General features: G+C 35.2%; 1 protein-coding gene across 1 annotated transcript; it reads right to left on the reverse strand.

Annotated features, from left to right (window-relative positions):
* Window positions 1-4804: 4804 nt before the first annotated feature.
* LOC123848855 (nucleoside diphosphate kinase, mitochondrial-like) lies at window positions 4805-20655 on the reverse strand. Its single transcript, XM_045881738.3, has 2 exons — window positions 20627-20655; window positions 4805-5804 (listed from the first exon to the last, which is right to left on the reverse strand). The coding sequence occupies exons 1-2, from the start codon at window positions 20653-20655 to the stop codon at window positions 5192-5194; spliced, it is 642 nt and encodes a 213-aa protein (XP_045737694.2). The 3' UTR covers window positions 4805-5191.
* Window positions 20656-21859: the final 1204 nt, after the last annotated feature.

Genomic DNA, 21859 nt, shown 5'->3' on the forward strand with positions numbered 1-21859 from the left:
AAAATGAGAGATGATAAGAGAGAGTGCTAAAGAACTTTTCAATAAGAGCATATTTGGATTTTGCTATTAGTTTTACAGATATTATCATTATGTAGCCAATTAAATACTAAAGATTTGTTGTGTTTTTTCACAGCAAGCAATTTCTTTTTTCTTATCTAGAATCTGAAATTCATTTTGACAAAAGAGGACGTGGAAATGAATTATAATTCAAATATAATAACAATATAAGTTATTGAAATAGGGTGTAGAGCATATTTATGACCTTCAAAAAAATGGTTTTCTAGGATTGATTGCAACTGGAAACAATTTACCCTGTCATTTTAACAGTTCTCATGTGAAGTTTTCCTTGATGAACCAGATCTGGTCTCCATTTACAGGTAGCCATCAGGGCTGAAGAGATACTTTGTAGATACTAATACTCTGTTTTTGTTTTCTTGTTGCTGATTCTGAAACATGGCCCATTATTTCTACTAGTATGCTAAAAAAAAATTCATTACAGCAAAGGAAAAATGACTTCCCTGACTTCTATTTAATATTTCACCTAAATCAAAGGAGACTTTTGCTTTATGAGGGTAAATTCACAGAACATACTTGAAAAGACTACCAACCTAAATTAATTGTCCTGTGCTGTCTATCTTATATCTATTCATAACCAAATACACACACACATATTCATCTGTAAAAATACTTACATCCTATTACTCTGCTTTTTGAGTTCCTTCTTGGTTTTATTAATGATTTGATTTTTAGCCACTAAAATACACTGATCTATCCTGAAATAAAACCCCCCAAAATGATTTTTGCTTAGTAATTTCATATCATAGTCACTGTTCAGAACCATTTGCACTGTTTCCTTAGTATTAAAGTCATTATTAGAAGTATCAGCAGTATAGTTACTTAGCAACTCTTTTTTTTTTAAGATTTTATTTATTTATTTGACAGAGAAAGACACAGCGAGAGAGGGAACACAGCAGGGGGAATGGGAGAGGGAGAAGTCTTCCTGCAGAGCAGGGAGCCTAATGCAGGACTCGATCCCAGGACCCTGGGATCATGACCTGAGCTGAAGGGAGACCCTTAACGACTAAGCCACCCAGGTACCCCTAGCAACTCTTTAATTACACTTGACTTAATACATTTTAAGCTAATGTCAGAGATCCATCTGAATAGACAAGCAATAGTTGTGTTATTTGAGAAGTGAAGGATTCAAATATTCTTCAGAAAATAAAAACATGTAAACTGGAACTTTTCCCTTAGTCTTATCTGATTGTTTATCCTATCCTATATCTACATGATATAAATTAATAGATAACTAGATAATATATTAACAGATAGCTAATGCAATCTTTAACTCTTTCTCTTTTTTGAGTGACAATTCTGATTTGTTTGTATTTTCTTTTTTTTTCTTTTTTTTTATTCTTATGTTAATCCCCATACATTACATCATTAGTTTTAGATGAAGTGTTCCATGATTCATTGTTTGTGCATAACACCCAGTGCTCCATGCAGAATGTGCCCTCCTCAATACCCATCACCAGGCTAACCCATCCTCCCACCCCCCTCCCCTCTAGAACCCTCAGTTTGTTTTTCAGAGTCCATCGTCTCTCATGGTTCGTCTACCCCTCCGATATCCCCCGCTTCATTCTTCCCCTCCCGCTACCTTGTTTGTATTTTCTAAAAACTTGATTTCCACTTTATTGTAAAGAATAAATCTTTAAATTTCCTAACTTTCTAATTTGTAAGCAAAAAAAAAAAAAAAAGGAAAAGAAAACTGTTCTGGGAGAGCCAGAAGACATCAATTATTTCATTTAAACTCCAGGAGGAAATAAAAAAGATACCAGACATTATGTTCCTTTTGGCCTGGAAGATAGTTAACAATGATTTAAAAAGGTTCAAATATAAGGGCGCCTGGGTGGCTCAGTGGGTTAAGTGACTGACTCTGGATTTTGGCTCAGGTCATGATCTCAGGGTCCTGATATCAAGCTCCGAGTTGAGCCCCACATGTGGGATTCCACGCTGAGTGTGGAGCCTGCTTAAGATTCTTTCTCTCCCTCTGTCACTCCCTTCCTACCACCCCCCAAAGAAAAAAAAGTTCAAATATAAATAATTCACATGCAACATTATTTTCCTTAGGTATTGAAGGATGCATGGTACAATAAAAGTCATGTAAATATACCACAGAGATTTCCATAACCACGTCTTCTCTCTGACTCCCAAGGACATGTCTTCTTCCAAGACCATGTTTTTACATAAATGATTTTTAGGCTGACTTACATATTTCTCTTGCTAGTTTTCAAAAGTGAAAGTTACAAACATCTATTTTGTGCTTAGTTAGCCATGTGTTGTGGCAAATGCTCTCTATGGATTATTTTATTTAATTTTCACAACTTTGTGAAGAAGTTATGGATATCAGTCCCATTTTCAGCTCAGAAAACTGAGGTTTAGTGCCATTACTTAATATACCCTACCTGGGTCATTCAGCTGGACCTAAACACGTTTCATTCTCATTCCAGAGTCAGAGATTCTTAGATCTTAAGCATAGTTATTTTCAAGGAAAATATTCAGGGGTGTGTAGGGGATGGGCATACAGAATATCTTTAAATATCTATAAATATCTTTTCTTACAAAGTACTACTTCCAGGTTCTAGGGGCCAAATCTTCAAGTTAAAATTATTACCAACATTAAATGCATGTTTGCCAAAGATTTAACTCATTAATGACTGAACTAGTAAAAGAATAAAGCCTTTTCAAAGAGCATTTTGAGTAACCAGGTGTTTATGAGCATTTAAAGGGTTAGAACTGGTTAAGGCCCAACAGAGCAAGAAAAAACAAAAACTGGAGGTTCTCTTTTCTAATGGATATTATTTACATCCTTGCCAACAGTAACAAGTTAATGTGTAACTTCCAGAGTCTAAGCCCTTAATTAACCATGAAAGCCAAACAAAGGTACCTTCCCTAGAGGATTAAATAATCTTTGAATGAACTCAATAAACAATGTCCCTGCAGTTTCTTGGCCTTATTTGCATATTTTCAATGATTTTTCTTTACAAAATTATCAGCCCTAATTCCTGACACCTTGCTTGTGGCTTTGATGTCATTTACACCCTGAGGCTCCTTTATCATGCTTTATATTTCTGCCCTCCTCACTCCCTCAGGTTGTATAATTTCTTATAAAGTATGAGTGTAGGTTTTTCTTTCTCATTTCTCTTTAGCACTCTGAGGGTCCTTTGAACCCAACACCTCTTTTGAAAGAAAAGAATCTGGGAAATTTAGATCCATTATTACCTCAAATAATTATCACTCTTCATTTTTATTTCTTCTGCTTTTGAAATAAATAAATCTTATTTTCCATATATTGCACCTTTTCTTCTAGTCTCCCTATATCTAAGCTTATCTTTAATCTTTTGTATTTCTTTGTTATTGCTTTCTCTGAGAAATTTCCATGATCTGATGCTCCAATTAGTTTATATATTCCTCATCTGTATCCATATAGTCCTTAATTCCATGTATTTTTATTTTATATATATGTGTATATATAAACACACACACGCACACATACATATATTCTGTTTATTTTGTATGTTTTCCATTCTTTGTTTTATCTTGATAATATCTTCCCTTTTTCTTTTAGTTTATTTTTGTTTGACCAACTTCAAATTTGATAAATGCGTTTTAATATTTCTGCTTTTAACAGATTCGGTAGTTGTGTGTCTCAAGTGTCTTGCTATTTGTACCTGTGAGTTCATTTTCCTTTAGGAGTGGAAAAGCCCAGGCACCAATAAACCATTAGTAATGACTGCCTCCATTAAATAAATCCTTAGCGAAATGGGCTTCCCCCTTTACCTTCCAAGGAGAATCAGCATTAGGACAGACAATTCCTACAGTAGTTTACAATCTGCCAACCCTGGGAGTTTGGAGATGGTGTGGGGAAGTGGCTGACCAAATTTATTCCCCATCTTTCTGTGTCAGCTTTTTATAAGCACAGGGCTTTTGTGCTGTTCTAATTTTATTCTTGAAGACACCTGTGCCAGAATTCTGAGGTGTCACTGGTGTGGGGCAGGCACTTTTTGCCCCAAGACAGTTTTTTTTTTTTTTTTTAAGATTTTATTTATTTATTTGACAGAGAGAGACACAGCGACAGAGGGAACACAAGCAGGGGGAGTGGGAGAGGGAGAAGCAGGCTTCCTGCGAGCAGGGATCCCGATGCGGAGCTCGATGCGGAGCTCGATCCCAGGACCTTGGGATCATGACCCGAGCCAAAGGCAGACGCTTAACGACTGAGTCACCCAGGCGCCCCACCCCAAGACAGTTCTATGGGAGAGGCTGAAGCAACCTTCCCATAGGTCCCTCCTATTTTTTGCTCTCACAAACCTCCCCTTGCTGAGTCAAAAAGACCCCCTCACACATAACAGTTCAAACTTCTCTCTGACACCACAAGATTTTCTTACATTATATTTCCAGGTCTTTGCTTCGTTTCTTACTTTTATTGTTCAAGTCATATAAAACTTGAAATGATACTTTTTTCCATGACGCACAAATTTATAATAGAAGCAAGCAATGTAAAGTGAAAAATGTTCATAGTTCAAATATAAATACTTTATTGTCAAGTTTCTATGAAATGAAAGAAGAGTTCTATTATTGGAAATGTTCCATATTCTATATACATTTCTCTGCGGTCTTTTAAATGTGTTTCATGAAATGAAAGGAAAACACAAATACATATCAATCTTGATTTTTTATTTTATTTATTTTATTTATTTTATTTTTTTATTTTTTTGGTGTGTGAGAGTAAGCTTTATTTCTACTCCCAAACTCTTACAACTTTGCATAAAGTCCTACCTCAGAGATGGCAGAAACTGTAATAAACGATCCACCCCCCTACACAACACAGCAAATTTTAATGTCCCACCCCCCTTTGGGGGAAGGGAGGTTACACTACACACGTTTGGAGACGCCGCAAAGGTTATCTGGCACTTTGGTACAGAAAGGATTTGGTCCGATTTCTTACTGGCTTAGGATACTAAAAGGCACATAAAGTTGGTTGCTCAACCCCTCTGGGCTGGGGTGGGGCAGAAGGTAGACAGGGAGGTGGTCTGGGACAGAAGGGCAGACCATGGGTGTGGGCTCAAGTTCTGGACGACAGAGGTAGTTGATCCTGGGTGGCTGCTGGGGTGGCTGAGGGCAGCCTGAGAGCTCAGGGTGGGTAGATGCTTCTTTGGTGGCCTTCGTCTGCCCAGTCTACCAGCTCACTGCTCTGAAACCATAGCTGGATCTCCCTCTGGGCCCCCTCCACGGAGTCGCCGGCATGGATGATGTTCCTGCTGATGTGGACGCTGAAGTCCCCCCTGATGGTGCCAGGGGCAGCCTCAGCTGAGTTGGTGTGTCCTACCATGGCCCTTGAGGAGCAGACCACGTTGGGGCCTTCCCAGACCATGGGCACCACGGGGCCGGAGGTCATGTAGCTGATGAGGGCTGGGTAGAAGGGCTTCCTCTGCAGGTCATGGTAGTGCTCAGCAAGGACTCTCTCTGGCGCCTGCAGCATCTTCATCCCCACCAGCTTGAAGCCCCTCCTCTCAAAGCGCGGGATCACATCCCCAACAAGCCGCCGCTGCACCCCATCTGGCTTCACTGCAACCAGGGTCCGCTCCCGGGTCCAGGAGGACCCTCCCGAGCTCGGGCGTGCAAGCAGCCTCGGGCCCGGGGCCCGCGGGCCGCTCAGCAGCCCCGGCAGCGCCGCGCGCCCCAAGAGGCCGCCCTTGACCCTCGGCCCGCGGGCCGCTGGCTGAGCGCAGAAAGAGCGCGGGCGACTGAGCCCCGAGGGAGAAAGGGCGGATCAATCTTGATTTTTTAAATAGTGGCTATAACTGAGTTATCATTTGGAAATGCTCTATTTTGCAAGGCAAGGAAATACAGCAAGAATCTTTAACATTTATTTAGACCTAGTTGAAAGGTGGCATGAAAATAAAGCCTTTCATCTCTTCTTGAATGATTTCTTATTCAAACTCAGCTGGGGTTCAGAGAGGAGAATGTTCTGCTTTCTTGGGTCTCCAGTCAAGGGAACCTTTAATTCACTCTGTTTCATAATAAATCTAGGAAAGCCAGTTATGACAAAATACGTGACAGTGCATAGCTTTCATTTCTGCCATATTGTATATTCTCCATTCATTGATTTATTTCAGGCAAAAATGTATAAAACAATAGGTAGATGGTATGTTCTCTGATTGATTTTACATGCAGTTAAGCTATTCTAAGCAATTTTAGGTTGAAATTTTTCTTTATTATTTGTGAGGATCCCAAGTGAGCTTGGTTATTGTAATATGGAGCTAAGAGCTTAGGTTTTGTCTATTAATTATTTTGTAAAATACGAGTTTAGCCGAAACATTTGTGTGTTTTTTTGTGTGTTTATGTTTTAAACATGCACAGCATGTGGTTCTCTGAAAAACTGATAAAAATACTTGTGATTTTTCACTTGGGAAAATAATACTTGAAAATTAAATTTTAATTTGAAGAGAAACTCCATGTCTTAGAACATGGCAGAGAGAGAAATCAGTAACATGATCCCCTGGAAATAAGTTGGGGAATAAATTCCAGTTGATGTGTGAGATGATACTACGGACTTTGGGAAGAATTGATTCTGGCTCTCTGTAGACTCACAGTCACTGTGTATCAGGATACCGCATTCTAGAGCTCCTCGTTCATTGGAAGTACTGACGTGACTCCTTGATTATTTACAACAGCGCAGGATGTTTTTTGTATATGAACTCTGGCAGAGGCAAAAAAGGACGGGAATGAAAACGGTTTCCAACACAGGTGCTTCAACTACCATTGTACTTTCATATTTTGAGTTTTACTACCTGCCCTTAACTCGGATCCTATTTTTCACATAATGTAATAACAACACTGCTGTTACATAGTGATTGGTATTATAAAGTGTGCTGTGAGATAAATGCTGTTATTATGAAAATCCTATTAGCAAGTCCCTATGTGCTGCACATGCGGGGCAGATTTATTAGCATACACTCTGTAGTCACTTTCCTGAAAACAGTTTTACCAGCTATGAAATACTATGCAATAATGCCATTAATAAATGTATCTAATTGCAGTGCATAAAAGTGAAATGTTGAATAGCTTGAAATGACTTCTGTGAATAGTGAGATTATTTCAAGTAGATGCACTGAGCAAAGGATACACTGCGTTCCCCCTTTTTTATACTGCCACATGACAAGTAACAGATCATTAAAGTGCATAGTCAGACAGTTAGGCTAATGAGAAAATGTAGGTTCTTTTACAAAAAACCGTCAGTAGATGGCAATGTGACTGTTTTATAAAGCATTTTTATTCCATCTGGAACTAAAAACTTGAGATCATTCACATTTGCTACCTAAATTACTGTAATTTTCCCCCAAAAAAGGGCTCCAAGAGCCATTTTAAACTATTCTTTAAATAATTGATAGTTACAAATGAAAAGTCAAGCCTAGAATTTCCAAAATGATCAAAGTTGTTTTAATTTTCCATTGGTCATGGTTGAATAAAAATAATGTTACAAACTATACCATCAATAACCAGGAATTATGGAGCCTCATTTCAAACTAAAGTATTTTTAGCAAATCCATATTATTCTCTCACTTAGGCACTGTGACCAGCTATGGCCCACAGGTGGACTATTTATAAGACTCAGGAATAATGTCACATTGAAAATTTTTATTTTGGTTTGTTTTCATCTTCTCTTTTATCCTTTCAACTCTCTTCTGATCCAAATAAATCACCTCTGTTGTTTTTAGTGATGTTTTATATAAGTACTCACATAATAACATATAACATTAAGTACTCCTAAAAAGTCAAAGCTTGCTAGGGAGTCTGCATATACTTCAAGAGGCCATGGCTTCCGAATTAATCTCAAGTTATAAAAACCAAAAAAGAATAATATATTCTGCAGAGAAATTCTGGAACTTGAGTTTTGGCTAACATGGAAATTCTAAGAAAAGGAAAAATATGTTGAGATTCTTGAACAATTCTACCAGAAGAAACAAAGATATTACTCAACTCCACAGAATGATTTAATCATATTGGGCTTTAAACTTGTGATTCCATTTAGGGTGTGTGAGGGTAAAGGAAGACATAGTACCAGGAATGGAATTCTATGAATGGGCAATGTGGTACAATGGGGAAGCACTAATCAGTTAAATCATATGACTACCTGTCATAATTTAACTTGTGGGAGAGTCAATTAAATAATCTGGGTTGCTGTTTTATTGATAAAATTAATGAAAGTAACTTGTCAATATCTAATATTTCTTCAGCTCTGATTAGTGATTGAAAGTCTCCTTAACTTTTGCCCTATTTTGAATATCAAAATAGCAGTACCCAAATGGGATAAATCCATCCCCTAGGGATCCTATTCAGTCCAGGATCCTTGAGACCCTATTTAGAGTCCACCCCAAATGAACTTAGAACTAATTAGTTCACATCTCAAAAACTGGGATTTTTAAGGGCTGGCTTCTTTCTTTCCATAGCTCCTTAGAAGTCTTCCTGAATGTGGCAATTGAAAGTCCATAAACCACAAAGAATCCTTGGATCTGTATTCAGATCTATAATCTGAAGAATAATTTTGCCAATGTTTGAAAGTAGGGATGGCATTACTTGTAGAAATATATAATTTAATATTAACATACATTGAAGAATTAAGGGAGATAGTAAACTTGCTTTGATTTTTTACTTTATAACTTGAAAAAATCAGTAGTTCTCTCTTATGATTTATTTTGACAACCTTAGTAGCAAGGACAAATATAAATTAAAAACAAGAGGCTTAATTCTCACTGTTGAAAATGGGGGAAGGGACCATCTTCTCATTCTTTTTATCAGAACATTTACCTTAGAAAACTTGTAATTGTGATACTTTCTCATCTCCTTGATATGTATATAATTTTTTTTTGAAGACCTTTGGTCAGTTGGCCTAAGGTCAGTTTTATGACCAAAGAGTCTTTCTCAAGAACCTGCTAGCCATCTCTTTGAAATGCTAACATCAAGGGAGATGGCACCACTATCTCTCATTTCTGTGGGAGGGAAGGAGCCTAAATTCATGGTGGTCACCTTGTTCCAAGATGCCAAATTACCTCTGGTCATAAAGGTGAGAAGTTTATTTTTCTTCTAGATAAAGCTAATTAGCTAACACAGATGGTCACCCCAATTAGCGAGTAAAATTAGGTTGAATTATGTGTGACAAATGGTGTTGTCAAGTCTTTTTACTTGAGGACTAGTTATTGTTTATCTTGAACAATGTTCATGTAATGGGTTGTATCTGCTTGGCTATATAAAAGACGACGATTTCTTTTTCTCTTTGCAGTCTCTTAACTGATTGCCTGAGAGGCTCAGTACATTTTGGTGTAATGTTTATTCAGTCATAAAAGTTGTTGTCATTGTTGTTGTTTTTCTCTACAACCTTGGTGGAGAGGATTTCTAAGTTGGGAGATTTTGTTTTTAATTATATTTCCCCAACAGTATTTAACCAGAATTCAGATCTGATTTTCTGGCTTGGATTTTTCTTCCTCCCAATTCAACTCAACCTCACACATTGCTCTGGGCAAGAATCAGATTTTTATACTAGTTACCAATTCCTACTGATAAAGTTGCAATTTATCTTCATGATCATTCATTCTTCATTGAAGATAATTGTGCGTCTTATAGCATGCCACTTTCAAATAAAGCAATCAAGAAATACATAAAGAAGAAAGCTATCAAAGAAAGGTAATAGGTCTTAAAATAAGGAAGCAGACACTTTAGATGAGTTTCTATTTTTAAAAACTCTGTGGGCTTGTATATGAAATGTTTTAGTCAATAAAGACAGCTGTTTGACAACATTTGTGGCTAAAACAGTGTTAAAAAGAAGTAAAAGATGAATAAAATGCTTTTCAGAATTTTTCATCTCATTTGTGAAGGAAATTATATTTATCATTAAACAAGATTTATGTGTACTCCTTTTAAAATAGAATCTTCTTTTCAAGGAAAACATGAGAAGGCAGAGACTTTTGGATTTCCTTTGGAAGTAAATATGTTAAAATAATTGAGATCTATATGTATTATAAAACATCTTTCTTTAATCAAATGTTTTATTAGGTATTTCTCCATCTGCCATCATCACATATACAAGTGAGTGAGAATACTTGTTCTGTGAGGTGATACTTTGATAATTATCTTAAATCAAATGTCTGGATGGAAGGTTATATATCATTAATTTTGCAAGACTTTGTTAAAGACCAGTTAAAATACAAAAGTATAACTTTCCTTTATAAATGTCAATATTTCTACCTTTTAAAAACATAGTTTTTTTACTATACTAAATAGGAAAATAACTGTAAACCCGCCATAATCCATTTCTAAGTTTTATCATTCTTGCTATGTATGCTATAAGATTATATACAGAGACATAAAATACAGCCCATTGACCCACCTTCACTTGTATAACAGACTTTGGAAATCAATCTTAAAGCATAGATTTGATTCCTCAAGAAGAGGAAGGTGAAAGAGTAGCATATGTATTCTGAGTATTCTTAATATCTGAACTCTATGGTATCCAGAGCTTCTAAATGATTAGGTGTTGAAGGTTAGATTGGACGTCATTCAAAAGACAATTTTCCTTGGACTGGCAATAATATCATAGGCTGGCCTAAGACCTCAAAGTCATAAGTTGTTATCAATCTGTCTTCAGAAGAGATGTTATTTTATAAAAATCTCCGAGGTTAAAGGAAGAGACTAAACTTGCATTAAACATCTTTTGCTTCTCTTGTTTGAGGAGTGATATACAATCAATTTTCTATACTTATTTCTTCTGGAAAATTCCATGATGAATCGATTGTGAAACTTATTACTTTTAGGAGATTGACATTTAAACACTGATTTACACCAAGTATATTTTCTGCATGCAATCAAGCTTTATTGATGTCTTTAGTGTTCTAAGTATTGTACCAGGTATATTTGAGTGCTAAATAAGACTGTTGAAAGTAAAAGCTTTTTCATTTCTCAATATACTTACCCTGATTTACTTACTCAGATTTTCAGATGTAGCTTTGATATAATGCTGAAGAAAAATAATCTGAAGGCTAAATGGAATCATATTCCTGCAAGAGTTGGAAGGATCCTAAGAAACTTTTAGTTGTTTTTTTCCTTTAGTCAGAACTACATTATCTCAGATATGTGAGAATAATTCCAAGAATACTTTCAAAAATAACAATCTGTTTTAATCTGTAGCAACTCTGAGTCTAAGGAAATTGTTCACATAACCAAATCTGTTACTTAAAAAAATGTTTTTCACTTATTCTCTCTTAGATGGAGTAGAAGCTTGACTGAAAGCTTCTTTGATAAAGTCTGCTGTTAAGACAGTTAACAAACTCTTCAACTTGTGATTTTTTTTATTTGAATAAGTAAGTTCTTTTATTTTCTATGATTTTAGTCATTGGAAGGTAAATACGCTGGATTTATTTTTCAGTATCTTGACTTTGAAATATCTATCTTGACTTTGAAATAATATCTTGATTTCTAATCATATTTGAGTAGCTTATTACATTTCTAGGGAATTTGTTTAAATTTTTAATATTTTCTCTTTTTCCTGACTTAAAGAGTCTTTTTCTAAAGGGAATAAAATGAATAAAATTAATACTGCCTCACTAATTTTTTTTGGAAAGCAAAGTACTCCAGTGTTTACATGTTTATTTTAAAATTCTCTAAAGTAAGATATTCTTTGGGACCACAATATTTTTCATTTGATAAAAGTTAGATCTATGTATTTAGTAATGAGTGCTTTTAAATGCATACTTATTATGACTTCAGATACCTAGCAATTATTCTTACATTGATGAATACCCTAAATGACGGTATGATCATTCTTTTTCTGCAACATCTTCAACTAGATTTTATGCTCTGATCTTATGGAGAACAACTTGGTTTTATATATCATCAACATGCTACAAATGACACAATGATTGGTTACTTAGGATTAACTAACTTACATTCATAGCAGCCATAGCAAATAAAAAGGAAATTGGATTGATCAAACTAAAAAATTTTTAGTATTTTTATGTGCTGTGAACTCTAAGGAACCATTGTGAGGATTACTTAGAGCCAATGGGGTTGGCTCCTGAGTTTGCTGTAATTTTCCCAGTGTTCCACTGGGAAGGGTTTCAAGCAGTTTTAAAAAATTATTTATTTTTTATGGATCTAAAATAACAGTAGGTGGTAGCAATAATGCCCAAAGCTTAGGAGCGATTAAACATAATTTTAACCTTTTCCAAGATTGGGTAGGAAAGGTCCTCATGTGCAAATATTTGTCTTAGGATAAAATAGCTGATTGATAGTATACAAGGTAATAGCAGGTGCATGGCAAACAAGGAAGTATTAGGATGAAATACTTTAAGTAATAGAGGAAAATGTGGGCCATCTTGGAAACTGTTTACTACTTTTGTGTCTGAAATGGGCATAGATTTTTAAAATATATGCATGAGTATAAACATCATAACATTATTAATATTCATATATGAATCAGATATGCATTTCACACTTAATATTTGCATTATGATTTCATTACTATTGTTCCAATTTACAGTATTCATTTTAAAGGTCACTGTATGTGTATTAGATATGTTTATAGCTTCCAAGCTGCATTTTCTAGCACACATCTATATAGGCAAATAGAAGACATTTTACCTTACTCGTACCCAACTGTAAAATATTTTCACTGTAAAATTAGAAGAAAATTAGCTAAGATTTCCCAGAACCAATATCTTTAATGACAAGATTTCATTACATGTATCATGAGTCTACAACACTACAGAATTCCAAATCCATTATCCACAATGCTGAAATCCAAAAGTAGGAATATCACAAACATTTTTTGAAACTAATTTTTAATAGAAACTTTCCCAAACTGATATTGCTATTTATAGTGTTTATCTCTCTTAGAGTGGATAGTCGTACATTTTACTGCATATATATTAAGACTTGATTACTGTGTAGAGTGCTGACCCTGCTGTGAGAATTACACAATACACAATATATGCATCAAATTAACCTCGCAAAACTTGACAAATTCTAAATTATGAAGCACACCTAACCCCAATGGTTTTAAATAAAGAATTGGGACTTGTATTATTTAAGCCAAAGTGAGATTTTTAAACTATTCTATCTGAAGTTACATATTTCAAATTATTTGTTCACCATCCATTTGTTATTGAAGGTCACACAGAAAAACAAAATATTAAAGATGGAAGGTATTTAGAAATCATGCACTTCAATCATGCACTTTCTCTTTTAGCAAGAGAAACTGATGGTCAAGGAAGTAAATTACTTTGTTTAAAATCATGCAGCTAGTAAGTGAATGATGGGAGAACTGATTCCAACTCTCTGTAAATAACAACAAAGATAAATAAATGAAAAGTGGGGGAAAAACTTGCTATGCAGCAGCAGAAGAAAAATGTGATGAGATCTTGCAGTTTAATGGGGGATATAGTCCTGGAGCAATTGGATACCCATATGGAAAAATGGGCTTTGACCTCCACCTCACATCATACACAAAAATCAATGCAAGATGTATCAGCGTCCTAAATGAAAAAAGTAAATCAATAAAGCTTTAAGAGGAAAACGTAGGAGATTGTCTTTCTTACCTTGCTGTAGACACAGATTCCTGAAGTCAGGTACAATAAGAACTAACCACAAAAGGAAAACAAAGGATAACTTGAACCTCAAAGACAAATTTCTTTTTATCAAATGACACAATGAAGAGAGGGAATTGCAAAATGCACAATAGAAAGAAAGAGATATCCACAAATTTCTGATAAGTATATGAGGACTATATAAAGAACCACCACAAATCAATTAAGTAAGCTACCCTGTTAAAACACACACACACACACAGGCACAGTGGAATTCACTTCACATAAGAGGGTATCCAACAAACAAACAAACAAACAAACAAACAAAAACCAGTAAGCAAATCAAGAGGGGACCAATAATATTAATCACCAGGATGCAAATTAATCCACAATAAGATAGCACTACACTCTGAAAACGAAAAAAGACAGATAATACCAAGTTTTGCCAAGCTTGTGGAGAAACTGGAACATTCCCTCACTCTAGAATAGCTACAATCACTTTGGAACACTGGCAATATTTGCTAACCCTAAATATAAATGGATTAATCTTACAGATGTTTATAGCAAGTGAGAACTCCCCTCTCCCCCCCAAAAAGGAACTTACTGTCTGATTTCAGCTTTATGAAGTTCAAGACTGGGTAAAATTAACTGTGATAAAATTTAGAATAGTAGGTGTTCTGGAGGACATGTAGACTGGGAAGGGACCAGAGGGAACCATATAAGGGTAATGGAAATAGTCCATATCTTGGTCTGGGTGGTGATACAGTGGGTAGGTACGTGTACATATTCTTCCTTGAGCTGCACACTTAAAATCAGTCACTTAAAACACTATGTTTATGATGTACCTAAATCAAAAGATGAAGAAGATTCAGGGGAACCTAACTGGGTAAGTTCATTTCAATTTGAAGTGCTGGAAGGCAATTCACAGAGGAAATAGTACTTGAACTAAGCATTTATTCAACAAATGATTATTATGTTTTCTCTATTTGCTAGCCATTTATTAGTTACTAAGAATACCTAGAAAGTAATTCAGTTACCCTCAAACTGCTTAGCCTGGTGACCATGAATGGTGAATAGAATGATTTTATGTTAGAGGGAAGATGATTTCAAGCTGGATGGTTGTAGCAGCAAAGTGTGGAAATGCGTGGATTATTCAAGAAATGAAAGTAGCTCATTTGAAGGAGGATAGGTTTCACTGAATAATATAATAATCCCAAGTCCAAGTTTCTCTACCTTGTATAGAAATATTTTCATTGTCTTTCTGTCTTTTGCTTTCTGTTTATCTTTTTTCCCTTTCTTTGTCTTTTTCTCTCTTCCCCACTTCTTACTTTTTTTTTTTTTTTAAAGATTTTATTTATTTGACAGAGAGAGAGACAGCGAGAGAGGGAACACAAGCAGGGGGAGTGGGAGAGGGAGAAGCAGGCTTCCCGCGGAGCAGGGAGCCCGATGCGGGGCTCGATCCCAGGACCCTGGGATCATGACCTGAGCCGAAGGCAGACGCTTAACGACTGAGCCACCCAGGCGCCCCCCCCCCACTTCTTACTTTCATTCTTTTACTCCCTTTTTTCTTTTTTTCAATAAACTTGCATGGATCCCCAACTCACATGATTTATATATCCTATTGGGTTCATTTTATTAGTATTATGATCATATATCACCTATGTAGATGTACCTATATGTAGCTCTATCACCAGAAAGAGAGATTTAACAGGATCTTTAATTCCCAAATAACCAACTAACCACAGACTGGTGCATTGGGTTTCAAAGAGTGAAATGCAAAAGGGTATTCTGAACAACTATTTCAAATTAAATCAATTCTTTTTACCCTGAACTCCAGTGTAAAACTCATATATATTGAATCTGTCTGGGATGGATAGTATGTGAGCTATGAGATTCTTTTTAACACTCTAGCCTGATTTACATGGCTCTTTCCCCCAAGTCCACACACTAATTCTCGTTTCAGGGGAAAAAGATGTGTTTTCCGCTGAGGTCTAGAACAAAGTTGGTGCATTCATTCAACCCCTGGCCTCCCCAGAGCAGGAAAAGATTTAGAACCACAAAACAGCACAGCCTAGAGGTTGTGATCATAACTTCTAAGATGGAGAGATTTGGAATCTAAGGCAATTCTGCTACCTGTCTGACCTTGACCAAGATGTTGAATACCTGATCTTTAAATTTCTCCTCTTGTAGATAATAAATAATACCTAATGCTTACTAAATGGCAATCATTGTTTAAAGCATCCTTATAGATATTGACTCATTTAATGCACAAAGCAATGGAATGAAAAGGACATTATTATTGTCCTCATTTTACACACTAGGAAACTAAAGAGATGGCAGCTTAAGTAACTTGCCTGAAATCATATTAACTTGTGACTTAAAGGTTGTTTTTGAAACAATGCCAACCCAGGGCCTTCTCACCTCAATCAAGATTGACTTTGTGGTCGTAGTCAATCAAATATTTTCTGTTTCTCTTTTCCTTGCTCTTCATTCTTTATCTTACATAAAAGATTCCTGCCTCTAGCCATTTTGCAATTGTCCATATGGAGACTTTCTGCTGCATAGAGTGTTACATGGAACTTGTTTGTATCACCTAAATTGTCTTCTTTCACCATTTTTTTCTTTTTTTAAATATTTTTTATTTAAATTCAGTTAATTAACGTATAATGTATTATTGGTTTCAGAGGTAGAGGTCAGTGATTCATCAGTCTTATGTAATACCCAGTGATCATTACATCACATGCCTTTCTTAATGTCCATCACCCAGTTACCCCATCCTCCCACCCTCTCCCCTCCTGCAACCCTCAGTTTGTTTCCTATGATTAAGAGTCTCTTACGGTTTGTCTCCCTCTCTGGTTTCATCTTGTTTCATTTTTTCCTCTCCTCCCCTATGATCCTCTGCCTTGTTTCTTAAATTCACATATCAGTAAGATCACATGATAATTGTCTTTCTCTCATTGACGTATTTTGCTTAGCATAATACCCTCTAGTTGCATCTAGTTGCATAATACCCTCTAGTTGTTTGATGGCTGCGTAATATTCCATTATATATATAATCATCCTTTAATCATTTATTTTAATACCAGTAATCAAGTTAAATAAAAGGAAATGAATTTAGTTAAACATGAATCTGCTCTATATTATGGGAGTTGCCTAGAACATATAAATGATTTCACTAAGTATTATATTTGTTTTGCTAAATTTGAGAGGAAGCAATTCTAAGCCTATTAGAATAAAATATTTTTTTTCTTAAGTCTAGAAACTGACAGTGCCAATCAAAATAAAGTAAGGTGGGAGAGAAAATCAGAAGTATCTGTGGGGGAAAATAAATTTCTTGGTAGATTATTCAATTTATTTGGAATAGGGTCAGGCAAAATAGCTACCTGTAAATATGAATTTTAATTTTGAGGTTTCAGATTCATTCAAAACCACAGGAATTTGCAAGTAACAGAGAGAGGGAAAATACATATTTCTCTTGATAGTTAAATCGTTATGAAACAAACTTAAGAAAAATACATTATTAGACTCCCCAAACCAACTTAAGAAGTTTAATTCATTATACTTCTTCAGCTATCCAATAAGTTGTTATAAATCTAGTATGAAATCAAGGAAAAATAATAACATCTTCCTTTGTAATCTTTTTTTAAAGATTTATTTATTTATTTGAGAGAGAGAGCGTGTGAGCGTGAGAGAGGAGGTGGCGGGGAAGGGTAGAGGCAGAGGGAGAGAGAGAATCTCAAGCAGACTACCTGTTGAGCACAGAGCCTGAGGTGGGGCTCAATCTCATGACCCTCAGATCATGACGTGAGCCAAAATCAAGAGTTGGATGCTTAACCAACTGAGCCACCCAGGCACCACCATTAGTAATGTTACTGTATCTATCTAGGCAACTAGACCAGAAATATGGAAGCATTTTCCATTTCTCAAATCATGAAGTATCTTGCAAAATGCATACTTTGAAACAGGTTCTCACTGAATGACTATTAAATGAACAAATAAATAAGTAGAAGGCCACTCAAATTTATAACTGAAACTAAAGATAGAAAAGTAGAGTCTGTCATTTTTTTAAATTGCCCTAAGAGTTTAGGACTAAATAGATCCACAAGAAAATACTGTCTTCCTCACTCAAGTAATTTAATCAGGCAGTGTATATAAGCAAATAGATACAATGTCTATAGTACATTCTAGTCCCTTTCCTTCTCCTTTCCTTTTAAAAATGCCTCACTCAGCCAAGCATCGTGACACCAAGATGAATTTAATGACATTTTTGTGATGTATTTGCAATAAAAATACCTTTTTTTTTGATGAAGAAATACTATGCAAGAGTAACTTTGGGGAGAAGACACGGACATTCAAAACAAGCCAAAATGAATATGGTGTAAGGTAGTCAGGTATTGCTAACCTGCATACGGTAAGAAAGTACTTTTCTGTTTTGTATTTCTTTCTACTTCGTGCTAGTACTAAACTTATTAAATTATATAATTATTCAGATAACTCTTTGGAAAACAGTATCTTAGATATCTAAACAAAATTCGTTCTGCTACAATCAACTCTAATTTTTTTTGTTTAATTAGAAGGTACTTGTGACACATCTAATCCAAAGCTCTCATTAAATACCAGCAGTGAAAGCCTAATGCCAATCATACAGAAACTATGTGGATATGACAAATTCTTTATAATTATTATAAAAATATATTAAAAGTGCAATTTCACGGCCAAGAACTTTAAATAAGATGAACCAATTTATACTTATGTAAACAAATATCTAGAACTGCATTAAAAATTAAATATCACCAAAATCATTCTTGTTAATAAAGTTACTTCCCTTGCACATGAACTAATTATATATTCTTTTTATTTACTAAATGCTTATTATTGTTCATAGACATAAATTACTTAATTCCTGTCATTTTATTTATTTATTTTTTATTTTATTTTATTATTTTTTTAAAGATTTTATTTATTTATTTGAGAGAGAGAATGAGATAGAGAGAGAGCATGAGAGGGGGGAGGGTCAGCGAGAGAAGCAGACTCCCTGCTGAGCAGGGAGCCCAACGTGGGACTCGATCCCGGGACTCCAGGATCATGACTTGAGCCGAAGGCAGCCGCCCAACCAACTGAGCCACCCAGGCACCCAATTCCTGTCATTTTAAACTCTTAATTAAATGTTAGGATATTTTCTTCTTTTAAAATTTAATATAAAGTGATAAAAATTAAGATATATCCAAAGAAAAAGATGAGTCGCTATAATATTAAAATTTTAGCGGCACCTCGGTGGCTCAGCCGGTTAAGCATCTGACTCTTGATCTCAGCTCAGGTCTTGATCTCAGGGTTGTGAGTTCGAGTCCTGCATTGGACTCCACACTGGACATGGACCCTACTTAAAAAAATAATAATAAAGTAATGAATTTTCTTGGATCTCATATGAAAAATATCATGGAATGAAAGAATTTATATCAAAACAGCATCACCTTCCCCATCATTTATTTCATCAGTTACATTTGTGGCCCAGTTATCCAATCTTGAGTCACTTTCTTAATTTACTTATGTGATTTAAGGGATTAAAATTTTTTCTAGTGGCTATTTTGATACCTGTCATTTCATGAGTTGTGAGGTAATCTATTTGCATGAAAATAAAGTTGATGAGTCAATGGTATGAATCATTATATTAAAGCCCTAATTATAAACCACTAACTTACATTCTTTTAAAAAATTTTTCAGAATCCCTAATATAGTTCAGATTTAAAAGAAAAGATTTTCTATAGGTGGAGCTCTTTTGTACCCAGAGTTGTCAGCTATAGGCCTGATGATCTTGACTTTCTATTCTATATAGTACCACATTATTTTTTTAAGTAGAAAAACAAATGAAAGCTATTATTCTTAATGATTTAGATAGGCTCAGTTTGGAAGCTATTCCTTAAGATTCAATTAGACGCTTTGACAGTTATTTTACCTCTCAGATTCTAAAGCTATACTAAAATACATGCTTTCCCTCCCAGTTTTGCTCCTCCCCTCCTTATTTGGCTTGCGAAGCATAGAGACAGTGGAGTAAAATTTTGATAAATAGAGATCAGCATTAAATTCTGGTTCATTTCCCAAAAAAGGCATATGTGGGTTTTGGTTTGAGATTTAGGATTATTTTAAACAGTGAATAACATCAAACATTGAACTGTGATTTGGATCTATCCACATCAGTGCCAACTCATACTTACAAAACACTTCAAAGTATATATTCTGTTTTTAAGAAACTTCATTTGTTGTAGTCTAGTAATATGGAAATGCCACAACATTTTCTAAGATCAGAGAATCATTCATAGCATCACTTTTTCAAAATCATTACCTAAAGTGATCATCTATCTAATCTATCATGTTCGAATAAGTCAAAAAACATGAAATAAAAATCAAGCCTAACAAAAAAATGTATTGTGTCTCCTATAGAAATATGAGTGACTATGGAATCAGCACTGTGTAATTCATGTTGCTATTTATTTTCTCGAAATATTGACCTCTGTAGCCAAACTCCTACTTCAATGAAGAAACAGAAATTTCACATAGTTTCCATTTCTCCAGGACACAGCTCCTTGCTGCCATTTGTCTTCCCTGTATTGTATATGCTAAAACTAAGGCTTCTGTGATGATTTTTTCTCTGGCATATATATTGGTTTCCTCATCTTTCACAAAATTAGTACCAAAGATTGGTGAAAATTGGTGCCAACTGCTTGTCAAGAAGTATTGTGAATTGCTTTATTGAACTCTATCATTCACCTTTTATTTATTTGCAAGTGGTAGGGATTGATTTTGAAGTATATGCCAGTTAGCTTTACTTGATCAGTGGTGCAACCTAAAAGAGACCACTTACCTGAAAACATATATTATTGCTTTTAAGGGGTATTGTGTAAGAGAGTAGGGATGGAACTAATCAAATCACTAGTTATTAAAGTTATAACTGGGGAAAACCACAACAACAACAACCCAGATGCCACCCTTACCGTTGTGGATTATTACCAGGTTCTAACATGTTGTATCAGTCAAGCTCCTGGTAGGGAATGGACTACATTGTCAAATTGGGAATTTGAAGACAGTCTAGTAAAAGTATTCACAAAGAAGTAGCAAGGTATAGCAAAATTGAGGGGGATTGTATAGTGACATGGAGCACTATCATTACCCCTAAACCTGAAAAATAAGGGCAAGATGAAGTTATAGGAATCAGAAGAGATGGTACCTTGACAAGTTCTGTGATCTTCAATTAAGGCACATAGTTGGGCAGTGAACCTTCCATACAGAGCTGGGGGAATGGGTACCGTGATCTTCTTCCTCTCTCCAAACTCCTGCTGTTGATCCTCTTGGCTGGACCCAACTGGTAGCCAGACAGCTAGAAAGTTTGTTAATGTACCACCACTGGGCACAGGTGGGTTTGGAAAGTTGGGAAAGCAGAGGAGCATAGGAACAATAATGTCCAAAATATCTGCATACTATAATTTATGGTGGTGGAACAATTGGATGGCTAAATAATTTTGCACTGGTTAAAATTGTTTCTGTTTCTTTTTAACCAACTGCCACAGCCTCCAATGCAAAGATATATAGATACAGATACAGATGTAGATATAAAGATAAATTGACTTTATTATATTAATCCTTTGAACTTCCTGTCAGGTAGAAATCATGTAACGCTGCCCTCATTTTACAAATTATTAAAGAGCCTAGCAGCAGACATGGAGCCAGGAAGTGCTGGAACGTGCATTGAAACTCACCTTCTATTTTGCAAGCCCAGTGTTATCTCCATTAATTTCTTTTTATTAAAAAATATTTGGGAGTGTTTATTTTCTTCCCCTAAAAAGTGATGATTAAACATTCTTGGCAACCTTAAGCATTTGCCCTCAGTCAATCAGTTGAGTAACCATTTTGGTTGAACGATTTGACACGTCATTTACTATTAATCAATTAAGCTGATGGTTTATAAACTCAGTTTGAAGTGTGTTAAACTAAAAGACAAAAGCAGTCTTGACTCCAAAAGAGTCTCCTTCATCTTCTTGTAAAATACTAAGGAGTTTATCTCTGAGATATAGTTTAATATAATCATTATATATAATTGGTTATATTCTATATCTTAATATAACCATTATATAATCAATATGGTTCATATAATCAATAATAATTATAAATGTAATTATATTACATGTTTGGGGAAAGTAATTTAATTGTATGTTTTGTTCAAGTTTTGT

Source organism: Mirounga angustirostris, unplaced genomic scaffold (genome assembly GCF_029215605.1).
Source record: "Mirounga angustirostris isolate CCGP_5_RB_7025 unplaced genomic scaffold, mMirAng1.0.hap1 SCAF_2, whole genome shotgun sequence".
Classification (NCBI taxonomy): Eukaryota; Metazoa; Chordata; class Mammalia; order Carnivora; family Phocidae; genus Mirounga; species Mirounga angustirostris.